Genomic DNA, 24,177 nt, shown 5'->3' on the forward strand with positions numbered 1-24,177 from the left:
TTAAAACTGATAAAAAATATATCTTGATTTCATATACGTGTGTGTGTGTGTGTGTGAGTGACACGTATATATCTGGGACTGCCTCAGTTCTTGTTCCTCAGGCACCATCTCCTCAGTCCTCATCACACCTTTTTGAGGGCCGAACTCTTCAGCTGTTTTATTCTTCTTCTTTTACACTGGTTTCATAAGATGATTCGCTAACAAATGCGCTTGGAGTTACATATGCATCACACAGAAACACTAGAGACTCCGCCGACCAGCTGCAGAGAGCCACGTGTGTTTCATGTGGGCGGGAGCGAAGCCTCAGGCTCTGACACTGCCAGGAGAGCTGCCCCACAGCGCTGCTGTGCTTTCCCACCAGACTAAGAAACAAAACACACTTGGGGCTGCAGAGATGGCTGTTCTTCCAGACGGCCCCGGTTCAATTCTCAGCCACCACACGGCAGCTCACACCTGTCTGCTCCGTAACGCAAATTCCAGCGGATCTGATGCTCTCACTCAGACATCTATGCGCATAGGAATAATTAAGTTAAAACAAACCAACAAACCACACTAGAGCCTGTAAAATGTTGCTTTGTGTCGTGTTTATTCCACTGACAGCCTGAAAACCGCACCCTAAGGAAGCCTGCAGGCAGGGTGGGCACCGCCCCTGCCCCTGCCCGTTATGTACATTCACAGTTCTGATGCACGGACTGACGTCACCAGCAAGAGCAATCAGGAGAATGAACATCCGTCCCAGGTCTGCTCAGGATTTCCTCACCATGCCCAGGGGGCACTCCACAGGAATCCTTCACTTGCAGCCGGAGGGGCAGAGACCCCTGCCTCGGGACATCTCAGTTCACTAGTCTCCTTCATTAGCCTTTTTGGTGGCTGTCCTCCTCTAAACATTTCTACTCTATAGTTATTTAAAAAAAAAAACCGACCTGTTAGCTACAAAGGCTCTGTTTTCACATTTCATTCATACCTAACAAGCTAAGAGCTCAGATTCAGTCTCCCTGCCCATCCTGTGGCAGTGTGGCGCTATGTGACTGAGGTGGAGAGGTTTTTGTTTATGATTCCTCTTGGGGAAAGCACACACTAACACTCTCTCTGAGAAAGGTAGAAAATACCTGTTCCTGCCCTTACTGGCCTGGTGGTCATTTTCTATAGCAATGCCCCAAATGTAAAACAAACAACAACAAACAAAATTCCAAAGCAACTTTTGCTTAGGAAACAAACTAAACCTACAGCCACTGAGCTTTAAGGATAAGTTTGTCATTAAAAAAAAAAAAAAATGGAACCAGGTAATGCCAACGATGACAGCCTGGACCCTGTTCCTTCCCGACTTCATGAGGGGCCAAACACAGCAAACTGTGTAGCCTGTCCCCTGCAGCTGTCACCTCCACAGAATAACTGGACTCAGAGGGTGCCTGCTGTTCCTAAGTCACCATGGTAACTGGGCTTTGGGCAGTACCTCCCGGACCATCTCTGCATGTCTGTGCAGAGAGCTAGAATGACAGCGTGAAGACGAGGGGACGCCTTCCAGCTCTTTCCCTCCCCTGCTTCTTTCACTAGTTACATGAAGTAGCTTTCGTTATACTGAAACTGAAATACCAAACTGGCAATGTTCATTAAAAAATGAAGGGGATTCTGGAAGGTTTAAGGAAAGCAGAAAAAGATCCTGGGGCCAGTCTTTGTGGCTAAACGTCCCATGACCTAAACATGAGGAGGGCAGAGAGGCCTTGATACTGTGGCCGTCGGAGACAGTCTTACAGTCTACCAAAACCAAGCTTGGAAATAAATATCCTTATGTTAACACGAAAAATGAAGTAGAAAACCAATTTTCTTTCTTTCTTTTTTTTTTTTAAAAAATGATGAATGTTTTCCAAAGTACCTAAGTGAGGTTTATAAAATAGTCAGGAGCTCCTGCACAGACACAGAAACACTCGGGTGATGCCCTACCCTGTGGTGAGTCAGAGATGGCAGAGGCACCAAGTCAGGACGAAGCAACTGCTCCAGGATTGGTCTGTGCAGTGTGTGTGCACAGGCCCTGCACTGTGCACACTGCACAGACAGACATGGGAAAAACTGACGCCAACTCAAGACCAGCATATTCTAGGTGAGCACACAGTCAGACCTGTGCCCACCCTGCCTGTGGAGTCCTGCCCCACAGGGAGGCCCCGAGCACCCACCTGCCTGCCTGTCTGCCTTGGGCAGATGGGGGTACACACACAGCTTCCCTGCAAATGCCCAGCTGGGCCCTGAGACAGACTTTACAGGAAACAAAAAAACATTGCAAATCTTTTGGACCTCAGGTCTGAAGACATACAGAGACGGGCATGAGGAAACAGGGAAACGCAGACGGCGCAACACACAAATGGGCTCCAGGCCACTGGGGGCAGGTGGTCACGCGGGAGGGGGACTCATTCTCCCAGACTCCTCTAGTCCACTTTCTTACAAAAATTCCTTCTCCCAAAGTCTGAGTTTTCAGGGCTGAAGTCAATGCAGAAGCCGTTGGGAGTTGGTGCTGGGGGTGTCTGTGCACAGCTGTCAAAATGTGTCTGGTCGGGGTACAAATAGTCCTCTGCGAAGTCGGGGTTCATCTCTGCAAACCCACGGAAGTCATCTGGAAAGACAAGGCATCCAATTACTGGGACGGAGAGAGACCCACCACCACTCACTGGTCAGAGACCACTCAGAAAGATGAATTTTCCAAGAAAAGTCATCACCCCAACACTGGTCCAATGACCATACATTCCTCAGGCCAGGGCCTAAGGGCGGGGCTGTGGGTGCTGGCGTCATAGAGGAAGCCTTCAGGAGAGCAGCTCCAGTGGGGCTGGAGTGGGTGTCCTGCCAGCTGGGTACCTACATCAGAAGCGCTCCAGCTTCTGCCTGGTGTGGGCTCTACTAATCTTTAAGCTTGCTTCTACATCACAGGCAGAAACTGGACCCACGGTCATCATATCTTGCTGGGTTTCAGAAGAACCTTCTTTTGGGGGATCCAGTGCAACGCGAGGGGAGGGAACAGCTTGATGTGTGCACACGGGGCAGGGGCTCCATCCATGGGCCCAGGGCTCCTGAGGCTAAGCTTCCTCTATACCTGGGCTGGAGTGCTCACTACATCCAATCCCTGCGTGGGGCTGACAGCACTCTGCTCCACTCACCAAATGTGATTCTTCCCTTCTCCTCTTGGTCGATAGCCTGGAACAAGTCAGTCACTGTTAATTCTGATACACCCAGTGCAGTCTTGAGGATGCAGGACAGGTTGGCCTCATCAATGCTGCCGTCTGCAGGTGATCCATACATCTGCAAGGGACAGTGAAGACTTACGCTGGGGACCCTCCTTCAGGTGTTGGCCAGGCCTGGTACATTCTCCCCAGTGGTCCTGACCCTACCTTGTCAGGACCGTGGGCACCTTGAGGGGGTGGTGTCTATAAGTAGATAGTAAGGTCCTGGTAGAGTTGTGCCTATCTCTCCTGGCCCTTATGGACCCTATACCAACATGTCTTGGCTGAGACTTGGATGCTGTGGTAACTGTGAGAGCAAAACAAGTAGCGGGAGATGGGCTGAGGCTCAGTATTCCAGAGCGAAGATGCAGGGAGGGCTCTTGAAGCAAGAACCAGGAAAGCGGAACAGTGTGCCTCCAGTGCCACCTAGTGGTCAATGGATTAAACTGCAGCATCTTTTGGTGATCAGGTGGACAAGGCACTGGGGCTGTGGTTTTGAAGAAGGCAAGAACTAAGTCTACATTTCTAATCAGATCTCTGCACTGTATGAGAAAATGAATACGGCTTACAGAAGACATAAACCCTGGCCTGTGAGTTTCTCTTCTCATTTCCTCATGCTACTAGGTGTTCCCAAGGCCCCTCCTGTGAGAGTTTTCTACAGGAGTGATACCAACATGGAAAACAAGAAGAGACCCCTCAAAGGGGCAGAGACATGTATTTGACTCCACCTCCAGGAGTACCTCAGAGTACACATCTCTTGGGTCCTACTCATCGTCACAAGTCTGTTTTACAGCTTGGCATTTGGCCCTAACTGTGGTGTGAGGAAAGGCATCCACAGCGCATCACAGATTGCTGCAGTGCTGTACAGGGAGCCTAAATTATTTTGCCAAGCTGGGCTTGCTGGCATCTTTCACTGGTCTGTCTCTTAGACGGGGTGAAGAGATGTCTCTTCCCAGAAAGTCATGGGACACCCAGCCTTGCTAGAGAATACTCTACCGATACCGTGTCATTGTCATTCCTGTCTGGTGTTCTTGGGGACGGCAGACAAGGACAGGGGCCTCACTGTTAACAGTGGCCTGGGAAAGGTCCAGGTGGAGGTAGTGGGGCATTGGGGCAGGCTGAGGTAACAGCTGGCCTGAGGAATGAGGTACAATGGGCCACAGCCATCTGTGGGAACAGTGGCCATATCCCTGCTCACCTATCACAGTAGGAATATAGCCTCGCCATGACCACCGGGATGCTCGGTTGCCTGCCACACTTGCTCTTCTAGGGAACTGTGAGAGGCCTGGCCTCCATGTTCTGCTGTTTGTGTTGCCAAGGCACCTGAGTGTTGCTTGACACCATGACAGGATTCGACTTGATGACTTTAGAGTCCAAGAGGGTCTGAGCCACCAGAACAGAGTACACGTGTAGATACAGGAGGGTCCAGCTTTCCCAACCAGCCTGCAAGCGTTGACACCACACAGCTAACTCTCCTGGAGTGACCCGCATAAGGCACCCTGGCAACACTTGCCTAGCACTGCTGTGGAGTGGTACACCAGATAAGAAGAAAGAAGCTTTCGGAGGCCGTGAGAGACTAGGGGCTCCTGACAGCTCTGAGCAGACAACCTTGACTAAGAACGGAAGACCCACTGTGGGTGCGGGTGGCACCATCCCATGAGCTGTGGTCTCAAGCAGAGCAAAAGGAGGGGAAGGAGACTGGTGAGTAGTCAGTGGAGGCCCAGCAGTCCTCTAGCCCTGATTTCTGGCTGTGGCTGCAACTGCCTCATGCTCCTGCGGCCACAGTTCTCTGCCTCGCTGGACAGTCGCCCCTTAAACCATAAACCAAAAGAAATCCTTCCTCCAAGTGGCTTAAGATTTATTTATGCGTCTGTGTCTGTCTATATGTACGTGCACCATGAACAAGCGGGTACCCACGGAGGCCCGAGAACAGAATCACGGTGTGGTCGTGAGACATCTGACGCGGGTGTTGGGGTTCTAGACTGAATAAAAGGGTGGGGGAAAGCAGGAATCCCCACCTCTCACTTTCTAACGCTAGTGCAACACAACCAGTCACCTCACAGCCTTCACGACTTCCCCACTCCGGCTGCATCTCCACAGACCAACGTCCACAAATAAACCCTCCCTCCCTCCTTCAAGATGTTCCTGCTAGGTGCCTGTCACAGTAATAAGGAGAGTAACGGACAGACACAAATCCCGCTCAGGAAATCCACTTGCCTTGAACGCCAGCTGGATGGTGGCCAGGGTCTGGGATGGCCTGCACACCACAGACAAGGCGACCACGTATTCACGAAGGTCTATCTCACCACCACCGCTCTGCAAAAGAGTCACGTATTCAGATGATGGCGTGGATGCCTGCACGTCCAAAAGGGACATTCTAGCTGACTGGCTCTCCCGGTCCGAGTTTGGTAATAGCTATAGATGTGAAGAGTACGCCTTGGAAGAGGATTCCCAGGGAGGCTTGCTCGAACCCCAGCCAGTTCTCAAACGTGAAGCTTTGCCAGAAAGCACACCAAAGCCTGCACCTACAGAACAGGCTGGCCAGCGTCTCTGTGAGATCCACGCCACTGAGAACAATTTAACGTATTGATAAGCCAGAGGCTCTGCCCCAAGTTCCCCACACCTCGTCAAACAGCGAGAACATGTCCTCCAGCGAGTCTGAGACAGGAACTTCCAAGTAGGCTGCAAACTCTGGGAGCCCGATCTTCTCCCCTCTCTTCATCCTTGCACTCTCTGAATATTTGTCTAGATCTTTTTCAAGGTTTTCTGGTTTCAGTCTAAAAAAAAAAGGAAAGATTTATTGATAAAAGACCATAGCACAGAAACTAAAGCAGGAGACTTACTGTGTATGAGGTCTGGAGACCCATCAAAATGTTTTAAAAGTTTCTTATCAAGTAGCCAATTAGCTTCCGAGCATGGCACATCCTCCGTTTATAGGAGGCTAGGTTTTGGTCTCCATGTCTGTCCATACCCTGCGTGTATTCCTAGGATGGTGTACAGAGGCAGTACCCATATATACAGCTGGTGTCCAGCGAGAAGGTTTTTAAGGTCCTTCTATGTAGACTGCTGATGACATCTGAAGCCCAGCATAAGCAGAGGATTTCCTGACAACTCCCCTTGAAACCTTGACGCCACCAATGAACGCCTGAGAGTCACAGACAACTCACCCAAGGCCCCTCACGAGCCGGGCAAACTCCAGCAGGCAGGTGTCCGCAGGCAAGCGAAGCTGTCCTTCTGCCAGAGCCAGCTGGCAATCCTCAAATGTGTAGTCGGTTACTGAGACACCCAGCGCCCTGCAAGAGAGGGACCCTTTCATCAACCCTGCCACACATGCCATTTACCCAGTGGTAACAATACCCATAAGAGCTGTGTGGCAAGGCTGGAGAGATGGCTCAGAGGTTAAGAGCACTGACTGCTCTTCCTGAGGTCCTGAGTTCAATTCCCAGCAACTACGTGGTGGCTCACAACCATCTGTAATGAGATCTGATGCCCTCTTTGGTGTGCAGGTGTACATGCAGGCAAAGCACTGTATACATAATAATAAATCTTTAAAAAAAAAAAAAAGAGCTGTGTGGCAATGTGTGTGAGAGGGCGGCCAGTCCCTGGTAGCCTGCAGGGGAGCACCCACTCTAACAGACTGGCCCATGCCAAGAGGAAAACCCAGAGGGTACCAGAGGCATTGATTATAGGACACCCTAGTACCCTGGCTCTCAGGTACCAGATTAACAGGGGCCTCCCCTTAGGGGAAGCTGCAGAGCATCATCACGTGCCCATGTCTGAGACCATGAGGTGTGTATCCTCCCTCCTGGGACCTAGACAGGAGCTCGTTTATCCGTGTGTAGATCAGGCCTTTGCTGAGGTCTCACTGTGCTAATATTTTAACCACATAAAACATTATTTTAAACATTATTTTAAGTTAAATACTGAGGCAGGAAATTCCTATGAACAGAAGCCAAAACAAGAGTGACTGTCATTTCCCAACAACATGCCCTGCCCAGGTCATCTGAGAACAACGGAGCACTGCTACATCACACAGGCAGTGAGTATACAGGCTGGCAATGCTCAGACAACCAACGGGGATGCCTACAAAACTACTGCGGAAGCACACACACTAAGCACTCAGGTTAGCAGGAAAAGCCTCTCAACTCTGGTCCTCAGGGTCATCATCTGCTGTTAGCCCATCAGACCCTTTTTGGGTGCCCACTAGAGGTGAGGGCTGGCATCCAGCTGAGGCTCAGGGCTGTGGTAATGTGCCACGATTTCCCATGGGGTTTCAAGGAACCTGGGGGTGTGTGGGTGGGTGGGTGGGTGGGGGACGGGGCTGGGGAGCTAGAAAGGAGGAGCTTGCCCAGGACAGAGCCTGGATCCCAGGCTTACTGCTCTGGGTCTAAGGACATGGGCAACTCTTTCATTATGTTACTGAGCTGGGCACAGACAAGCAGGAAATGCCACTGCCCTCTCCAGGAAGCTGGCCCCTCCCACGGCTGCCAATGAAAACTTGGAGGGGATGGGTGAGCGAATCACAAAAAAAAAAAAAAAAAAAAAAAAAAAAAAGGGCCTCAAACAGGAACTGACACCCCTGCAGCCAGAATACTCCCCAGAGCCAGGCAGGATGAGACTTTTACGTGAACCCTGGGAAAGAGGAAATAGGCTGTGGCCAGCAAAAGCCTTGACTGAAGGCCTGGGAGGCAGTGCTGAGAGCTGAGTCCCTAGGGGTGGCTGTGCAGAACACTCAGTCCCACAGGAGCTCTATATTACAGCCCACAATTTGCATGCGTGCGTGATGCCTATTTCACACTTCCGTTTCTTGGCACACAGGCTGCTCAGGCCTGCAGCTGCTTGTTCCCGCTACCTATTCCACTAATACCATGCATGCCTGTGGTCTGCACAATTGCAAGGTGTGCACGTCCTGCACGTGCTCAGTACAGCATAGGCTGTCAGACCTAATGGTTCTGGAGGAGCTGTACAGAATCAACCCACAGGGCTGAGGCCAAGGCCCTGTTCTAAGAATTTAACTGCCACCGGGTGTGGTGGCACACGCCTTTAATCCCAGCACTCAGGAGGCAGAGGCAGGTGGATCATTGTGAGTTCGAGGCCAGCCTGGTCTATAAAGCGAGTCCAGGACAGTCAAGGCTACACAGAGAAACCCTGTCTTGGAAAAAAAAAAAAAAAAAAAAAAAAAAAGAAACAGGCAGAGAGAGAGAGATAACACCATTTATGCAGCATTCTTGTGAATGATGCACAATTTTTAATCTATTCAAAGGGGAATGTGAGACACACAAAATTAAGAAATATTTTATAAAATAGCCAACTAGCTGTCATCAAATGTCTAGGTCACAATAACATGGAAAGAATGAGGAACGGTGACAGATCCAAAGAGAAAATGGAGACAGGGAAATTCAGTGTGTATGTGTGTGTGTGTGTGTGTGTACACACTTAATAATATTAATTACAAAAGAAGTGGTCACGAATACTAAAGGGTGTGTGTGACAAGAGCAATGGTGGTGTTGCAAAAGGAGAAAGAGTGACTCACAAGAAGAGGCAGGGGAAGATGGGGCGGAAACGATTAAAATGAATTTCACCCATGTATGAAATTCTCAAAAATAATGTAAATTAAGAAAATAGGAAAATATTAAATGGGAAATACTAGGTTGAATCTGGCCACGGGGGGGTGGGGGGGTGGGGGGTGGGGGGGTGGGGTAGGGGGTGGGGGGGGGGGAAATGTGAGACTTGGGTATAATGGCATAACTCAAGTGAGAACTATAGTTTAAATAATATTGCTGTATCAGTGTTGACTGCCTACCTAGTCTTGGTTACAGTGGGATCAGGTTAACTTTAGGAAAGCTGAATGAGGCGCACATGTGGAAAACTCCGTAGCGCCCTAGAACTCTTTCCAAAGTTTAAAACTATTTCAAAAGTCGGAAACCCATTAAAGCAAGGAGCAAACTGCTCTGTGAATTGAGCAATAGGGCCATGACTTGAGTGGCAGACCACGTGGGTAGCACATAAACATACTCCCCAGCACTGTAAAAAAAAATTTTTTTTTGAATTTCATACAGGAAGAAAAGGTAACGGTTCATTCATTGTCTCAAAAGAAGTACACACATTCAGGATGGAGAAGCACTTCTTTGAGTAAGAGTCTACAGTAAGTGCACAGAAAACAAAAATGGAAGAAGAGTCAATGAGGATGTGGCTCAAAACAGAGAGTTAACAAACCCAGGATCCTGTCTCCAGCACTGAAAATTAAGCCTGAATTGGTTCCTTAGTAAGCCTGAAAGTACCTAACATGTAACAACTGATGCTATATAAATATTCAAAATCTGAACTGTATCATAGCTTCCCGTTCCCAACCTCCTTCCCTCTTCTGCCCTATTCCACTCCCCTAGACCTCTGACAGGGGGACCCTTCTCCCCCACAATCTGACCACAGCCTATCAGGTCTCATCAGGATAGCCTGCATCCCATTCCTGTGTGTGTGTGTGTCCCCAAGGCTGCCCTGCCAAGGGACAGTGATCAAATTGCAGGCACCGGAGTTGATGCCAAAGGCAGTTGCCACACTCTCCCCCACCTCCACCTGGAGAATGATCTGTCCTTTATATACATCTGAGCAGGGGGCCTAGGTTCTCTGTATGAATTGTCCTTTGTTGATGCATCCGTTTGTGCAGCCCCCACTCTCCGACCCTGGCTAAATCCACAGGCTTTGATGATCTCTTTGGGGGCCTCCTGAACCCTCTGTGTCCTTCCTTCCATTCCCCAATCTTACAGAAGACTCCTAGCTCTCTGCCCAGAGTCCCAGCTGTGAGTCCAGATCCCGCACTGGGTGGAGTCTCTCAGAGGACACCTATGTTGGGCTAATATCCACTTATAAGTGAGTACATAACATGCGTGTCTTTCTGGGTCTGGGTTACCTCACTCAGGATGATCTTTTCTAGTTCCATCCATTTGCCTCCAAATTTCATGATTTCCTAGTGGCCAAGAAGCACTTAGAGAAATGTTCAATGTCCTTAGTTATCAGGGATAATGCAAATCAAAATGAATCCGAGATTCTATCTTACACCTATCAGAATGGCTAAGATCAAAAACTCAAGTGACAGCACATGCTGGTGAGGATGTGGAGAAAGAGGAGCACTCTTCTATTGCTGGTGGAAGTGGAAACTTGTAAAACCATTTTGGAAATCAATCTAGTGCTTTCTCAGAAAATTGAGGATAGCTCTACCTCAAGACCCAGCTATACCACTCCTGGTCATATACCCAAAAGATGCTCCATCATACAATAAGGACATTTTGCTCAACTATGTTCATAGCAGCTTTATTTGTAATAGCCAGAATCTGGGATCAACCTAGATGTCCCTCAACTAAAGAATGGATAAAGACACTGTGGGACAATTACACAACGGAATACTACTCAGCTATTAAAAACAAGGAAATCATGAAATTTACAGACAAACACACGGAATTAGAAAATATCACCCTGCAGTAACCCAGACCCAGAAAGACACATATGGTATGTATTCACTTATAAGCAGATTTTACCCATTTAGTACAGGATAACCACATTACAATTCACAGACCCAAAGATGATAACGAAGGGGACCCCAGGGAGGATGCTTAAATCTCATTCAGAAGGGGAAATAGAACAGACAGCGGAAGTGGCTAAAGAGAGGGAACAGGGTAGGAGAGGGAGCACAGAGAGAAATAGGGGGGAGATCAGACCTGGGGAGAGTGGGAAGCAGGAGGACAGAGGGCCTGCCTACAGAAGAGAAACCGTGGGCAGGGGCATGGCTGTGACAAGCTGGAGACCTCCGACAGGGTCCCTCCTGTCTCAGGACGCCCTCCTCGTCTCAGGGCGTCATGAAGATTGAAGAGCACACCCTCTAGCTAGACAGGAGTCCGCATGGAGTTAGGGGGTACACCAACCCACCCACAAAAACTTCAACGCAAAATTTGCCCTGCCCACAAAACGTGCAGGGATAAAGATAGAACAGAGATTGAGGGAATGTCCAACCAAAGCCTGGGCCAACCTGAAACCCACCCCATGGGAGACAGCCAACCCCTGACACTATTAACGATACTCTGCTATGCTTGCAGATGGGGGCATAGCGTAGCTTTCCTCCGAGAGGCTCCACCCAGCAGCAGATTGAAACAGATGCTGAGACTCACAGCCAAACACTGGGCAAAGTGTAAGGTATCTTGTGAAAAAGTGGGGAGAAGGATAGAAAGGGCTTGGAGGAGACAGGAGATCCATAAGAAGACCAACTAACCAGAACCCAGAGAGGCTTGTGGACACTGAAATACTGACCAAGGGTCAGGCATGGACTAGACCTAGGCCCCTACACAGATGTAGCTGATGGGCAGCTTCGTCTTCATGTGTGTTCCCTAGTGAGGGGAACTGGGGCCATCTCTGACACGGACTCTGTTGCCTGATTTTCAATCACTTCCCCCTGGTGGGGCTGCTTCACCAGGCCACAGTCTGAGGTGACTTGATGAGCTGGGGTGGGTGGGTAGGGAAGGGGGCTCCTCTTCTCTGAGGAATAGGGGAGGAGTGAGGAAGAAGAGGAAGGGAACGTGGGACGGAGAGGGGGGGGGCTATGATCCGGATGTAAAATAAATAAATAAATAAAGAAAGAAAGAAAGAAAGAAAGAAAGAAAGAAAGAAAAAGAGGATAATAAAAAGGCCAAACAGGTTGTATTTATGTATTTAGCAAAACACACAGACAGACAGACGCACACACACACACAGACACACACACACACACTAACACATACACAGTTAAAGAAAAGGAGGCCATGAATTTGACAGAGACTAGGGCTTGGGAGGGCACACAGGAGGGTTTGGAGGGAGGAAAGGGAGATGAATTAAGTATAATTTCAAAATAGTTATTTTATTGAAAAAAATTTCATACAATATATTTTGATCATTTCCCCCTTTTCCCAACCCCTTCCAGGTCCTTCCTACCCTACTTCATGCTCTTTCTCTTTCTTTAGAAGAAAAAGGAGAAAGAAAGAGAGAAAGAAACAAAAACAGAAACAGAAAATGGCTTCTGATAGTAAAAGTCTGGTGCTGCCCCAGTGATGCTGTGTAACCAAGCAACCAGAAAGCACATGATCATTTGGGGTCAGGAATGTAGGCTGCAAACTGTTCCACAGAAGAGGCTCAAGCAGGGGGTGGAGACAGGCACGGGACAGGAACACAGCACTCGGAATGGACGGGATGTAACTTGAAGAAAATATTGTGCTCTCAGCACTAACTCCTTAAAAATCCCTCCAAATCCAACTTGAGCAGGTATTATAACCTGGCAATAAAGAGTGGTAGCAATCACTTGCTGAGTCCTAAAAAGATCCAATCTCTTCCCCAAAGCAGATCAAATCACAATGGAAGATTGGAATGCAGGGACCTTGGCCTGGCCCGAGTGTACCCTTAGTAAGAACGTGTTCAGAGTTGTCTGTGGTGGAGGCTGTAGCCACCGAGCTCTGCTCTAGCATATGCCCTTCAAGAGCGGTGAAGGGGAAACAGGCAAGAGCCAGCTCTAAACAGTGATTAGAGATCTGAGCTGGGGCCCATCAGAAGGGCTTCCCAGATACTCTCTCCAGGTCTGTGTCAGCAACTGAGGGTGAGACTGGCCTCCAGTCCAGGTGGAGGAATCTTAAAGATCCTTGTGGCTGTCGCTGGCAGAGTAGAGTTCAGCTCCACTGTACACAGCTCCTTCAGGGGGAATCGACAAGCCTGTCCCCCATGGGGCTACAGTGGGGTGCAACCACTACCTAGTATGTGTAAGGAACACTAGGGGTCTTGTTTTTAGTATATGTATGAGATGGGGCCCAGAAGAGTGGAGGAAAGTCAGGGAGGGAAGGCACTTGGGTAACATGATTGTTGTCCAGACTAGGAAGAAGCAGATAGTGAAAACAACGCTTATGTTCCCGGCTGTGCACAAGAGTCCGGTGGCAGGCAGCCCAGGACACCTAGGGCAGTAAACATACAGACACTACGATTCCTCCAGCAGGGGGAGTGAGACTGCCAGCAAAGAATCCACAGACAGACACAGTGAAGCCTCAAGGAGGCTGTAACCTGGGACTGACATCTGCCCAGGTCAGCGCATGCCCCAGAAAACACACCAGGGTCACCAGGGTCACTAATTACTATGGCAGGTATGTAACTTGCAAAACGAAGCAAAGATTAACCATCTTCTAAATGTTAAACAAGTTAAAACATCATCAGATAAAAGTAGAAGACAAACTCCAGGCTAAGCACACTCTCCCGCTAGCGTACGAAAAACCTGCTTGTTCACTCTTGTACGAGCCCGTTTCCCCGGCACCACTGGCAGCCGCTCACTCACTTGGCCATGACACGCCGCACATTGCTGGCATACAGGGCAGGATTCCTCTTCTCCTCCTTGGAAGGGCAATACACAGGCAAGAACTGAGGACAGAAAAACCCCGTGTCATCTCTGTTAATCCAGGATACTGACCCCACCAGAGCCACCATAAATGCGACAACATTAAGACTGGCAGAGCTTGTTTTCTGGAATAGTCCATCCATGCCCATATATGTATATGTATCCACACTCACACCCACAATGCCCATACTCAACATACACATATCTAAATCCACATGCACATCATACACACACACACACACACACACACACACACACACACACACACACACACACACCTGGAAACTTTATAGCTCAGCACTGCTAATCAGGAATACCCACTGGCCCAGGCTGCAATGTCTACCTCCTCCCCTCATGCATCTCGCCATGCCTCAATGGCTGTTTCATCTTAGGGATTACTGAGAACGGTACCTTCTCTCCATCCCTCAGTGAGTACTGAGACCAGTACCTCTGCAGTCTCTAGACCTGAAACCCACCTGGCAGCCGACATCTACTACATCACTGTGATAAGTCATCTTACAAATACAGCATTTTAAATGACTTAGTGGCCCATGCAGGTGCCAACTCTACAGTGCATGAAAGGGCAAAAGACCATCCCTGATTCCTGTTCTTAAATAAAGGTATTTAGGAATATAGGAGCACCCTGAAAGGCTATCAATTCCCACTATATGCATATAAGCTTTCACAGTTACATTTTAGGAATTCCTTGAAATTACAGCGGTCTTTTACATTAACACTGGCACCATTCACCAGCAATGTGACATAGAAAACATATCACAGGGCCATTCTCAGTCTCTTTTATCTTAAAATGAGAGACCAGGTCTGGAATAGACTTGTTTAAAACCACAGGGCTCTCAGACAGGACAAGACCATGTTCCTTCTCAGACCTGATCCTGTTCTCTCCTGGCAGCTGAGAGAACCACAGAGGCACAGAGAAGAGCCACAGGATCACCCAGAGCAGCAGGACTGACGCTCTCTGGGCTGGGCTCTTCGTAGAAGCCACATAAGCTCAGCTGCTCATTTTGTACTGCTCTGCAGTACTTATGGGTCATGAACAGACTGTTTCACTGAATACAAAGTTGCAGATAACTCATTTCTGGGTTCAGATATAGGCCCATTGTTTTTTCTTACAACAGCAACAATAAACCAAACAACAACAACAACAACAACAAAAAGACCACTCTTTCTATTCAGAGAAAGTTCTAGAGGCCACATATATATGACTATGTTCAATTTAACCCAGAGGGTAAGTTTGGGACTTAGGAAGCTGACAGGAGCTGAAAGCTGGGAAGGCAGGCATACTCCATGATCAAGGCAAACAGGATGATGACAGAATACATTAGCTATTCAAATCTAGCTGTACTGGTATTAATAATGAAGGCAAAAGAAACATAATTCTTCTGAGACAGGGTTTCTTTGTGTAGTCCTAGCTGTCCTGGAACTTGCTCTGTAGACCAGGCTGGCCTAGGAACCAGAGATCTGCCTGCCTCTGCCTCCTGAGAGCTAAGATTAAAGGCATGTACCACCACTGCCCAGCTGGCAGAAAGAAAATTTATGTGTGTCAATTTTATATACTCTTAGGCAACAGTCATCTAAATGATGTTGCTTTAGTCTAGAATGATAGCTTTAGTTTCCTTGGGTTTGTTTTCTTTCTTTCTTTCTTTCTTTCTTTCTTTCTTTCTTTCTTTCTTTCTTTCTTTCTTTCTTTCTTTCTTTTTTTGACTTTCAAGACAAGGTTTCTCTGTGTAGCTCTGGCTGTCCTGGACTCACTTTGTAGACCAGGCTGGCCTCGAACTCACAGCAATCTGCCTGCCTCTGCTTCCCAAGTGCTGAGATTAAAGGCGTGCACCACCATGCCTGGCTTTTTCCTTGTTACTTTTTAAAAATTCTGTCCATGGCTAACGAGATGACTCTATAGTTAAGAGCAGTTGTTGCTCTTGCAGAGGGCCAAGGGCTTTGTTCTCAACACCCATATGGCAGCTAACCACCACCTGTAACTCCGGTTCTAGAGGCTATGACACCTTCTTCTGGGCTCTGTAGGCAATACACATATATGAGACACATACATGCAGGCAAAACACCCAAACACAAAATAAAAATGGACAAATCTTAAAAAAGAAAAAAGAAACCTATTCAAATGTTTTTAAACCACATAAAGGACACAAAGCCACTAAGGAAAAGTGACTAGAAAGTTCCTCTAGGACCCAGACAAATGAAAAGATACTCAAGGACAGACATGTAAGATTATCTGTACAGATTAGATACTATGTAACAGTCTACACAACTCTTGGTTTAACAGCATTTGAACAATGTACCCCACAGCATGACACTGTATGCAACATTATCTGGCATTGGGTCCACACAGCTCTGGGTTAACACTGTTGCAATACTGTACCCCTGAAGACCCCGGTGTAATACTATGTGCTATTGTATCCACACAACTGGGGCAAACACTGTTGTAACACAGACCCCAGTGTAGCATATTGTATGTATCCATACAGACGCCAATGTAACACTGTGACACTATGCACATAGCCCCGAGTCTAATACTATTCCAACACTGCATGATTTCAGACTCCAACCTAACCCAGTATCCCAAAAGTACAGCAGAACTTGCCCTTGGCCAGACAATGACCCTGCACAACACTCTGTCCACTCACCTCGATTTCCACTTGGTTTTGAAACTGGCATAGAGTGAGCCACAGGATTTTCAACCTTAAAAAAAAAAAGCATTGAATACTTTTACAACATGGTTAAAAAGTAAGGTTCCTAATTCTTGTAGCTATATGACTCTGAATTATGCCCAGAGGAGGAAGGGGAACCTTCAAAAAACAAACAAACAAACAAACAAACAAACAACAAAAAAGACAGTGAGGAAAAGATGATTTTATTAACTAGAGATCTTCTAGAGAGCCACAGACTCTTTGCCCTCCTGTTTTGGCAGCCTTGTCTCCAGGATGGCCAGCTACCTATATAGGCAGGACAGACTTCCAGGCTTTAAGCCATGCCATGGCCCATTTGCCTGACTTCCGGGGGCCTGGATCTTCAGTGTGATTGCCACTACTTGTTTGCCTGAACGGAATTACAGAGCTACCTGGAGTCCCCATCCCTGAGGCCATATCCTCTTCTCTCCGCCCCCACCTCAAGTTGGTTATCCCCTAATTATGAGCCAATCTTTTTTCTGCCTCAACATGTCATCCTGAGCCCAGGACAAAGACACTGGAGCCCAGTTCCGAATACTCTTTTAAGCCCACCTACCTTCCTGCCTTAGAGGTGGTGGTCTGACATCACTGCAGTGGTACTTCTCCAGACTGTGCTCCAAATGCCTTGCAAGGCCTGGGAGCTGCCTACTTGTCTGACTTTACTACCTCTCTGAAGCCCCAGAGGCTGTGTTGTCTCCGGCTGGCCCCTCCTCCTTGCACACAAATGGCAGCTCCAGTATTATGGACAGCCTGGTGCCCCAAGTCTGGCTGCTGTCGTTTTTATTTCTCTTATTCCACTGGGTTGATAACCACAGGCCAGCTGATTAAGTGTCTGTGCCAGGAGGAAGGAACTCTCTAGCCGGCCTCCCTCACCTAGCACCACCTGAATCCCACTGCCTGCACAGAAGCCGCCATCCCCAAACACCAGGTGCTGCCGGCTGGACAGTACCAGGTGCACTAGGTGGGTAAGGGAAGGGCTCAGTCACCTTCCCATAGGTGCTGCCACAGAGGAACTTACGTCCCCAGAGTCCAGGAGTGTTACATAGCCACACGGGAACACTTAGCCTTTTCACAATGGGCCGACCCTAATTGCTGTCACATTTGCAGAAGCAGCGAGAGCACAGGGAGTCACAGAGGCCTGTGCATCCACAGAATGAGGACAGACAGGATGACATGGTGCCCAACTTACGCTCCAGGTCCTTGCCATGTCCACGTGATGGTGTCCTGGGAGTGAGAAAGCAGACGGGTCAAAAGGAGTCAGACACACGAGGGCCAACCTCGTCAGCCCAGAGATGCAGTTATTTCCCTCCACATCACTATAGGCAGAGTACAGGCTCTGAATAACCCCGTGTCTCAAATGACCATCTTTTTCATCACGCCTCTGAGGCCGCCAATTCTAATAGTGGCCTAAGTAGGGTTGGTACCCACTACCCTTCTCTCCAAAAATGCTCCAGGGTCCACCATCTGTAATTCCCAACTGTGCTGTGTCACCTGCCCCTCTAGGATGCTCCCATAGGCACCTCAGACAAGGCCTGACTAGACCTGGTCACATGATCTCAACACTTCTGCAATCCAAAGCTGTATCCACATCCCAAGTGTCCAGCCATGACCATCACAGGCATGCTCCTCTCAGGCCAACCCTGGCCTTCAAAGGGAGCCACCGCCTCCTCAGGGACTTGGTTGCCTCACCCTATGTGTATCCAAAAGGATTTCAGAAACTATCCTTAGCAGCTGTACCAAACATTTTTACAGGATCTGAGTAATAGTTACTGGCCACCTCGCATTATATCTTTCCGTTCCTATTCTCGATCTATTCTTCCTATCTGGCTTGGCTCCCTGGGCAGGGTCTGTGCTCAAGAGCTCTGGCAGTAGGGGTACATCCTGCAGCTATATGGTGAGGAAGCTCACATAAACCTTAGAAACATGAGCAAAGGCAAGCTTCCTGCTTCTCTCGTAACCAAGCTTCCAAAGTTCTAGGGGACCAGTGAGGACTATGGCCTCACCAGACTGACAAGTCAGCTTTGAATGGAAACCTCACTCCCACACATAGGCTGCCAGGCTGCTCTATTCCTGGGTGTCCTGACTCTCAGCAGAGGGCAGGGCCTTCCTTTAGGAAACTGACAGGAAATGGACTCTTCCATGGTTCAGCCACACCTGGTAGAGTCATCCAGTCTGTTGGCGTTAGTAACTGACGGTCCAGATGGCTTCCACTGCTTACCCATTTGCCTCGGGTGACCCTGTGCCTAGGTAGGCTGTACCTTACATTGTAGCCACTGTAGACTGTAGGCTGAGACACTACCTCCCAGACTGTCCTCTGCTGTCACGGTGTCTGACTGCTGCAGACAGGAAAAGGTCACTGTGGTAAGCATCTCCACTTTATTATTTCCACCACAGGCTTACTCCACCAAGAAATACCACATGGGCCCAGCACCCACTCAGGGCCCTGGGCTCACATTCACAGAGCGGCCACTTCTAACTGTGGAAGCCATCAAAGGCCAGAGAAAACCTGCTCCGAGAGTCATAGGAGAAGGGAGGCTGCAGCTGGCCCAGACACCTTTCTCTAGGGGTTGGGGGAGGATTAAGGGCACTTGAAAAAGTGGCAAAAACTTAGCAGAGCTTGCTCTGAGGCCTCCCTCCTCTGAGCCAGGGTCCTTCCAGGCCATCCAGGAGCTCTGCCCCGTCTTACTTTAAAACAAGTCAATGAGATTTCCAACTGGAGTAGAGGAAACCAGCAAAGGCATGTGACCTCTACGGCCACCGGATTCCTTACTTACTGCTCGGTCTTCTAGAACGTTAAGCAGCCTTGATTTTAAAACTGCCAGAGTATGAGCCAGGCTTTGGGAGCTTCTGAGGACTGTCTGTGTGTGGGGTCTCATCGAATGCTGGGATGAGTCAGGAGAGGGGCACTGACTGCTTCAGGGCCTGTGAAAAGCGGAGCTCTGTGTGCCAAGGCTGAGATTATGCTAAAATTGTCATAAATACACCACGGAGCTAGCTTTCACTTGGGACTCTGCCTGTGGAGCCTGGCCCTCCCTTTCTGGGCTGAGGCTGTGTGATGGTGCCAACTGCTCTGTCAACTATTGTGCATGAACAAAGGACACAGGGACATGGCAATCCAGGTACAACCAAAATACCCACCCAACTCTCGAATTCCTCCGGAACCCACCACAACACACACCCTCAACGGACATGACGTACCAGTTTGTTCGGGTAGCGCAGCACCACGGGTTGGACGGGAACTCCGGGGATGAACGCACCTGCCGAGGAAAGTGAAGGGTCTCACTGCTGCCAACAGGACACAGGGAAGGAGAGACCTGGCTGTGGCACTTTTGTGGCCTTAGCAAACTGAGCTTTTCTATGCCATCTTTCCTGGTCAGTAAAGGCATTCTCTGGGTTTTTGGACTGCACCCCTGTACTACCCATGAAGAGAGGAGTTGCTGGTGTCTCAGCACCAACATGGGCCTCCAGTGTGTCTATACCTCAGGGCCTCAGAACTGCCAGGACCTCTTTTCTATACATCTCCTCTGTTGACTTTGGCTTCTACTCACTGCCCATGACTGGGTTTGGGGTAGGTCACCATGGAGGATGAGGCACAGCTGGTCTCACCTGGGTTAGGACAGTCTAGCCTAGTCCCATCCTGTCTGACCACTGGAGAGATATCACCCGAGCGACCTCAGGATAGTCCTGCCAGTCACTTCTACTGTCAATATACTGATGAGCTGACAAGCCTGGCTTATGAAGTTCTGATCTACTTAAATAAGGCTGTTTGAAGGCCCAAACCTCTGAAAACCGAGGTGTCAGGAGCACCCCATACTGAGCGATGGACATCTGAGGGGGTGTGTGTTCTTCTGGACTAGTCCAGAGACTCATGGAAATCAACGCCCATCAGTACTGTGTGTCCATTCCGGAGTGTGTGTGTGTGTGTGTGTGTGTGTGTGTGTGTGTGTGCGCGCGCGCGCGCGTGTGTGTGTCTGAGAGGGAAGTTCTCTGGTTGTTTCAGATATCCCTCTGCTTTCTAGTTCAGGGCCTTGGTGATGGTCCTGCTTTAGGATTTCTGTACACCTCTAGAAAAATCTGCACACGGGGTCGCCAAGAGTTTCTGCCTCTAAGCCCAGCTCTTCTACAGTGGTCTAAGCCACAGACCAGTGTCAGGACATGTCAGAGCCAATGACCTGAGCTGTAGATGTACATTCTGCAGCTATATGGCTAAGGAAGCTCATATGAACCTTAGAAACATGAGCAAAGGCAAACTTCCTGCTTCTCTGAGTCCATTTCCTTCCTTAGGAAACTGACAGGAAATGGACTCTTCTGTGGTTCAGCAATACCAGGTAGAGTCATCCGGTCTGTTAGTGTTAGCACCTGACGTACAGGTGGCCTCCACTGCTTTTCCATTTGCCTCGGGTACAAGGTTGACCTTCAGTCCTACCCCTGGTCTTGTAGGGCTGGAATCACACGGCTGAGCTAGCACTTCAGTGAACACAGACACAGGCATGGTCAGCACAGACCCTGGCTCATACTCCATCCCCAATACTCGGCTCTGGGGCTCCAGAATCTTCAGGCCTGCATGCTAGTGAACATGGCCATCACCTCAGTGGACTAACCACAGACCACAAGGGCTGTCATGACTTACTAGTCTGACTGCAGTGTTTGTTCACTGCCACTTTCATCTTGACATGTGTCATGATGACATCGTTAAAACCAAGCCATAATTGTTTTAAAAGCCACTACGTCAAACCTCCCATGTCTAATCTCGGAGCTTGGGTGAATGCGTGCATCTGAATACGCATGGCCATGAAGGCAAGTACAGTGTGGGAGAAACAGGTGCTGGGTTGGCATCAGGCCCCCTAAGCAGCAGCCAGCAGCAGGGATACCCTCAGGAGACCAAGGCTCTCCCCAGACTCTAGAACACAGGAGCTCAGACCACAGAGGCTTCACATGTGTCATGGAAGGTGGTAGCTGGCTGGACGCTGGTCCAGGGCTGAATAAACACCAGGTATCTAGGGTGTGAGCCACAGTTGGGCACCACAGCCAGTCCTCATGGGTAACTGTGGCATTCAGTCTCCCTCTTCCCCCATAATGTGCGCTGCCCTCTGCGCCTATATTCCTTCAGCTGCAAACAGGAAGCCCAGCTGCCTCTGTGAAGTGAGGCCGGCAGCTAGTCCTCAGGCGCTCTTTTCAAGGACAGGTAAACCTATTACTAAGGAAGAGGGATGGTCCTCTCGCAGCTACCTGTCATGGCTGGAGACCCTCCCCCCACCCCCCACAATTCCCTCACAGTTCATTTATAGTCTTCCTGTGGCCTTGGGGACATGGCCTGGTATCACCACTGAGGTCTCAAACAAAAGGGTGGGGAGCCTTTATGGGCCATACCCAGGGTGAGGGGTCCAGGTGGGGAGGACTATAGACTTTCCTGCAGCTAGGTCTGTTGGTCACAACATGCTGCCTTAGCTGCTCAGCCTATTTTAGAGCAAACAGGACACACTGAAGAGAGAATAAGAGTTCCCTTTCTTGCACTGTATCTCTCTCTGCCCATGAAAGTTGCCACTACTGTTATGTGCCAGGAAGGAGAGGGCTCAGCCATGTGTATGCGAGCAGAACAGAGAGTGGCCTGGGGAGGTGGAAGATTCTGGAATTTACCATCCAGCACTAAAAAGAATGGAAAGGCTCCCAAACAGGTCAGGATGATGCAGCCCAGAGCAGAACACTGACAGCTGCGCCCAGTCTGTGGGAGCTGGTGTGCATACCCCGTGCACAGAGAGTTTGAGTCCCACCCACATCTTAAGAGCACTAAAAGAGGTGGCAGGATCAAGGGGTAAACCTGCTACATGTCCCAGGGTACACAAAACTTTCAACCGGAAAGTCAGGAGTGGACTCTGTACAGCCATCACTACCACACCGTGCTAGGCTGGGGGTATGCCATGAGGTGTTCAAACTGATGGGTCACAGCTCCTGCCCATGGAGGGAGGGTGCTGCTCTCCTGTGGCTCTGAAACCAGAAGAGCGAGCTACAGGCTGGAAGACCTCTACAGTCAGGGAGAACTGCCAGGGCCCAGGGCACCTTGTATCCCAGGGGCCAGGTCTATGCGGGCCTCACTGGTCAGGGCCTCAGCTCAGACAAACATCACCACCTCATGACAGCCACTGTAACCACAATCTCCCCATCCTTCGGCAAACTATCTAAAGTTCTTGGCTCAAACACTTAGACTTTCCCTCGACTTCTAGAAATGCTTCTGAAAACTTGTCATACAAAACAACAATAGATATTTCCACTATCAGCAGATGACATTACTTAAAAAGTCATGATTGGTTTCATCATTTAAAAAAAATTAATTTATTATAATTTATTCAGATTACATCCAGATTGTTATCCCCTCACTTGTATCTTCCCCGCTTTCCTCTTTTTGAGGAAGATAAAAACAAAACAAACACACACTACATACCAGGCTTGAAGGTAATGAGGCAGGTCCTATTTGTACATGTTCCTTCTGGAAAAATCATTATCTTAAAAATAGGAAAAAGATAGCATTAAATCATTGTACTTAAATCCACAGAGTAAGGAAACTCCTGTCCCCCCAGAAGCACGTAACAAACTAAAACTGCCTGTGGTAGAGAAGCACAGCTCACACGGCTTTCAAATCTGAGCCCTGAAGGGAAGGTGACCCACTGAGGGGGCTGGGTGGGCTCAGTGGGCCTGCCTGAAGAGCACAGGTGTGTGTGTGTGTGTGCGCGCGCGCGTGCGTGCGCGCGTGTGGATGTGGGTGGTTTTCTCTCTTTCTCAAAGTGCACATCTTCTGGAAGAGCCCATTAAAGCAAGCAGGATGGTTCTACCTGAGGCCACTTTCCATCTGACTGCGCCCGTCGCTTGATCTCCTCCACTGTCTTCCTTCGAGAGTCCTGGTCAGACCGGGACACGAACACAGGCCGGATGTACCTTATCAGAGCTGTAGGAGTCCAGACAGGGTATCAGCATCCATAGCTTCCAACTACAGGCTTGAAACAAAGGCCTCTCAGGGGCCATAGTGAGCTGCACACCCCAAAGACACCTCCCTCCCAGGGCCATGCTAGGGCCATGCTGATGCCTGGAGAGTGAGGGGCCTCCCAGTGAACCCCTACAACCTGTGTGCCCTGGAGGAGCAATGAGTCCATGGGACAATCAGCTAGGATGCACAGCACATAGTGGAAACCTAATGCCACCGAAACACAGATGATCTGCTGTCACCCCGTCAGCAGAACAAGGAGATTCAACACTCCTGGGCCCCACTGTGGGCTAAGCTTGCATCCTTAAAAGTCAGGGAGGAAGCCCTAACTCCTGGTACCTGGGAAAGTGACCCTAACTGGAGATAGGATATTTGCAGATAATCAAGTTCAGATGATATCACCCTAATTAGTGTGGCCCTAATCAATGTCTGATGTCCTCGTAAGAGAACAGGTTACATGGAGAGGAAGGATGTGATGTGCCTTCAAGCTACAGAGTACCAACGACTGCCAGCTGTCACCATGCACTTGGCTGCCAACACCCTCTTCTCGGACTCCTGGCTTCCGGAGTGGCGAGAACAAACTCTTAATGCCCAGAGATTACACCCAGCCTTGGAGTGAGGGCTGCCCACAGTGTCCCCTCATTTGGTCTAGGTTCAAGGCACTCATTCTGCCATGGCTAACAGGGCTCAACTGACCAAAATGTAAGACCATGCAAAGATAGGACAGTGCTAAAAAACAAAACAAACAAAACAAAACAAAAACAAAAAAACCCCCAAACCCTGAAAAGGTTTTAATATGAATTGCCCTCAGGTACGTCTGTGTTCTGAGACAAAAGAAGTGGGGGCCCAGGGCCGCCGCAGCCCCGGCACACTGTGTCTGCAGCTGCTGTGCCAGGATCA

General features: G+C 49.2%; 1 protein-coding gene across 1 annotated transcript in view; it reads right to left on the reverse strand.

Moving 5' to 3' along the window:
* Nucleotides 1-569: 569 nt before the first annotated feature.
* Nucleotides 570-24,177, reverse strand: part of LPCAT1 (lysophosphatidylcholine acyltransferase 1) — a 56,276-nt gene continuing 32,668 nt past the window's right edge. The window contains exons 4-14 of the mRNA XM_084781090.1: nt 23,129-23,241; nt 22,741-22,801; nt 19,500-19,558; nt 17,491-17,525; nt 16,260-16,314; nt 13,540-13,622; nt 6,374-6,499; nt 5,830-5,983; nt 5,424-5,522; nt 3,144-3,285; nt 570-2,605 (exon numbers count right to left, since the gene is read on the reverse strand). Of these exons, the coding sequence (XP_084637216.1) occupies nt 2,421-2,605; nt 3,144-3,285; nt 5,424-5,522; nt 5,830-5,983; nt 6,374-6,499; nt 13,540-13,622; nt 16,260-16,314; nt 17,491-17,525; nt 19,500-19,558; nt 22,741-22,801; nt 23,129-23,241 (1,112 nt within the window). The 3' untranslated portion in view covers nt 570-2,420. The remainder of the gene's footprint in view (nt 2,606-3,143; nt 3,286-5,423; nt 5,523-5,829; nt 5,984-6,373; nt 6,500-13,539; nt 13,623-16,259; nt 16,315-17,490; nt 17,526-19,499; nt 19,559-22,740; nt 22,802-23,128; nt 23,242-24,177) is intronic.

Source organism: Acomys minous, assembly GCF_964271855.1.
Source record: "Acomys minous genome assembly, chromosome: 5".
Taxonomy (NCBI): domain Eukaryota; kingdom Metazoa; phylum Chordata; class Mammalia; order Rodentia; family Muridae; genus Acomys; species Acomys minous.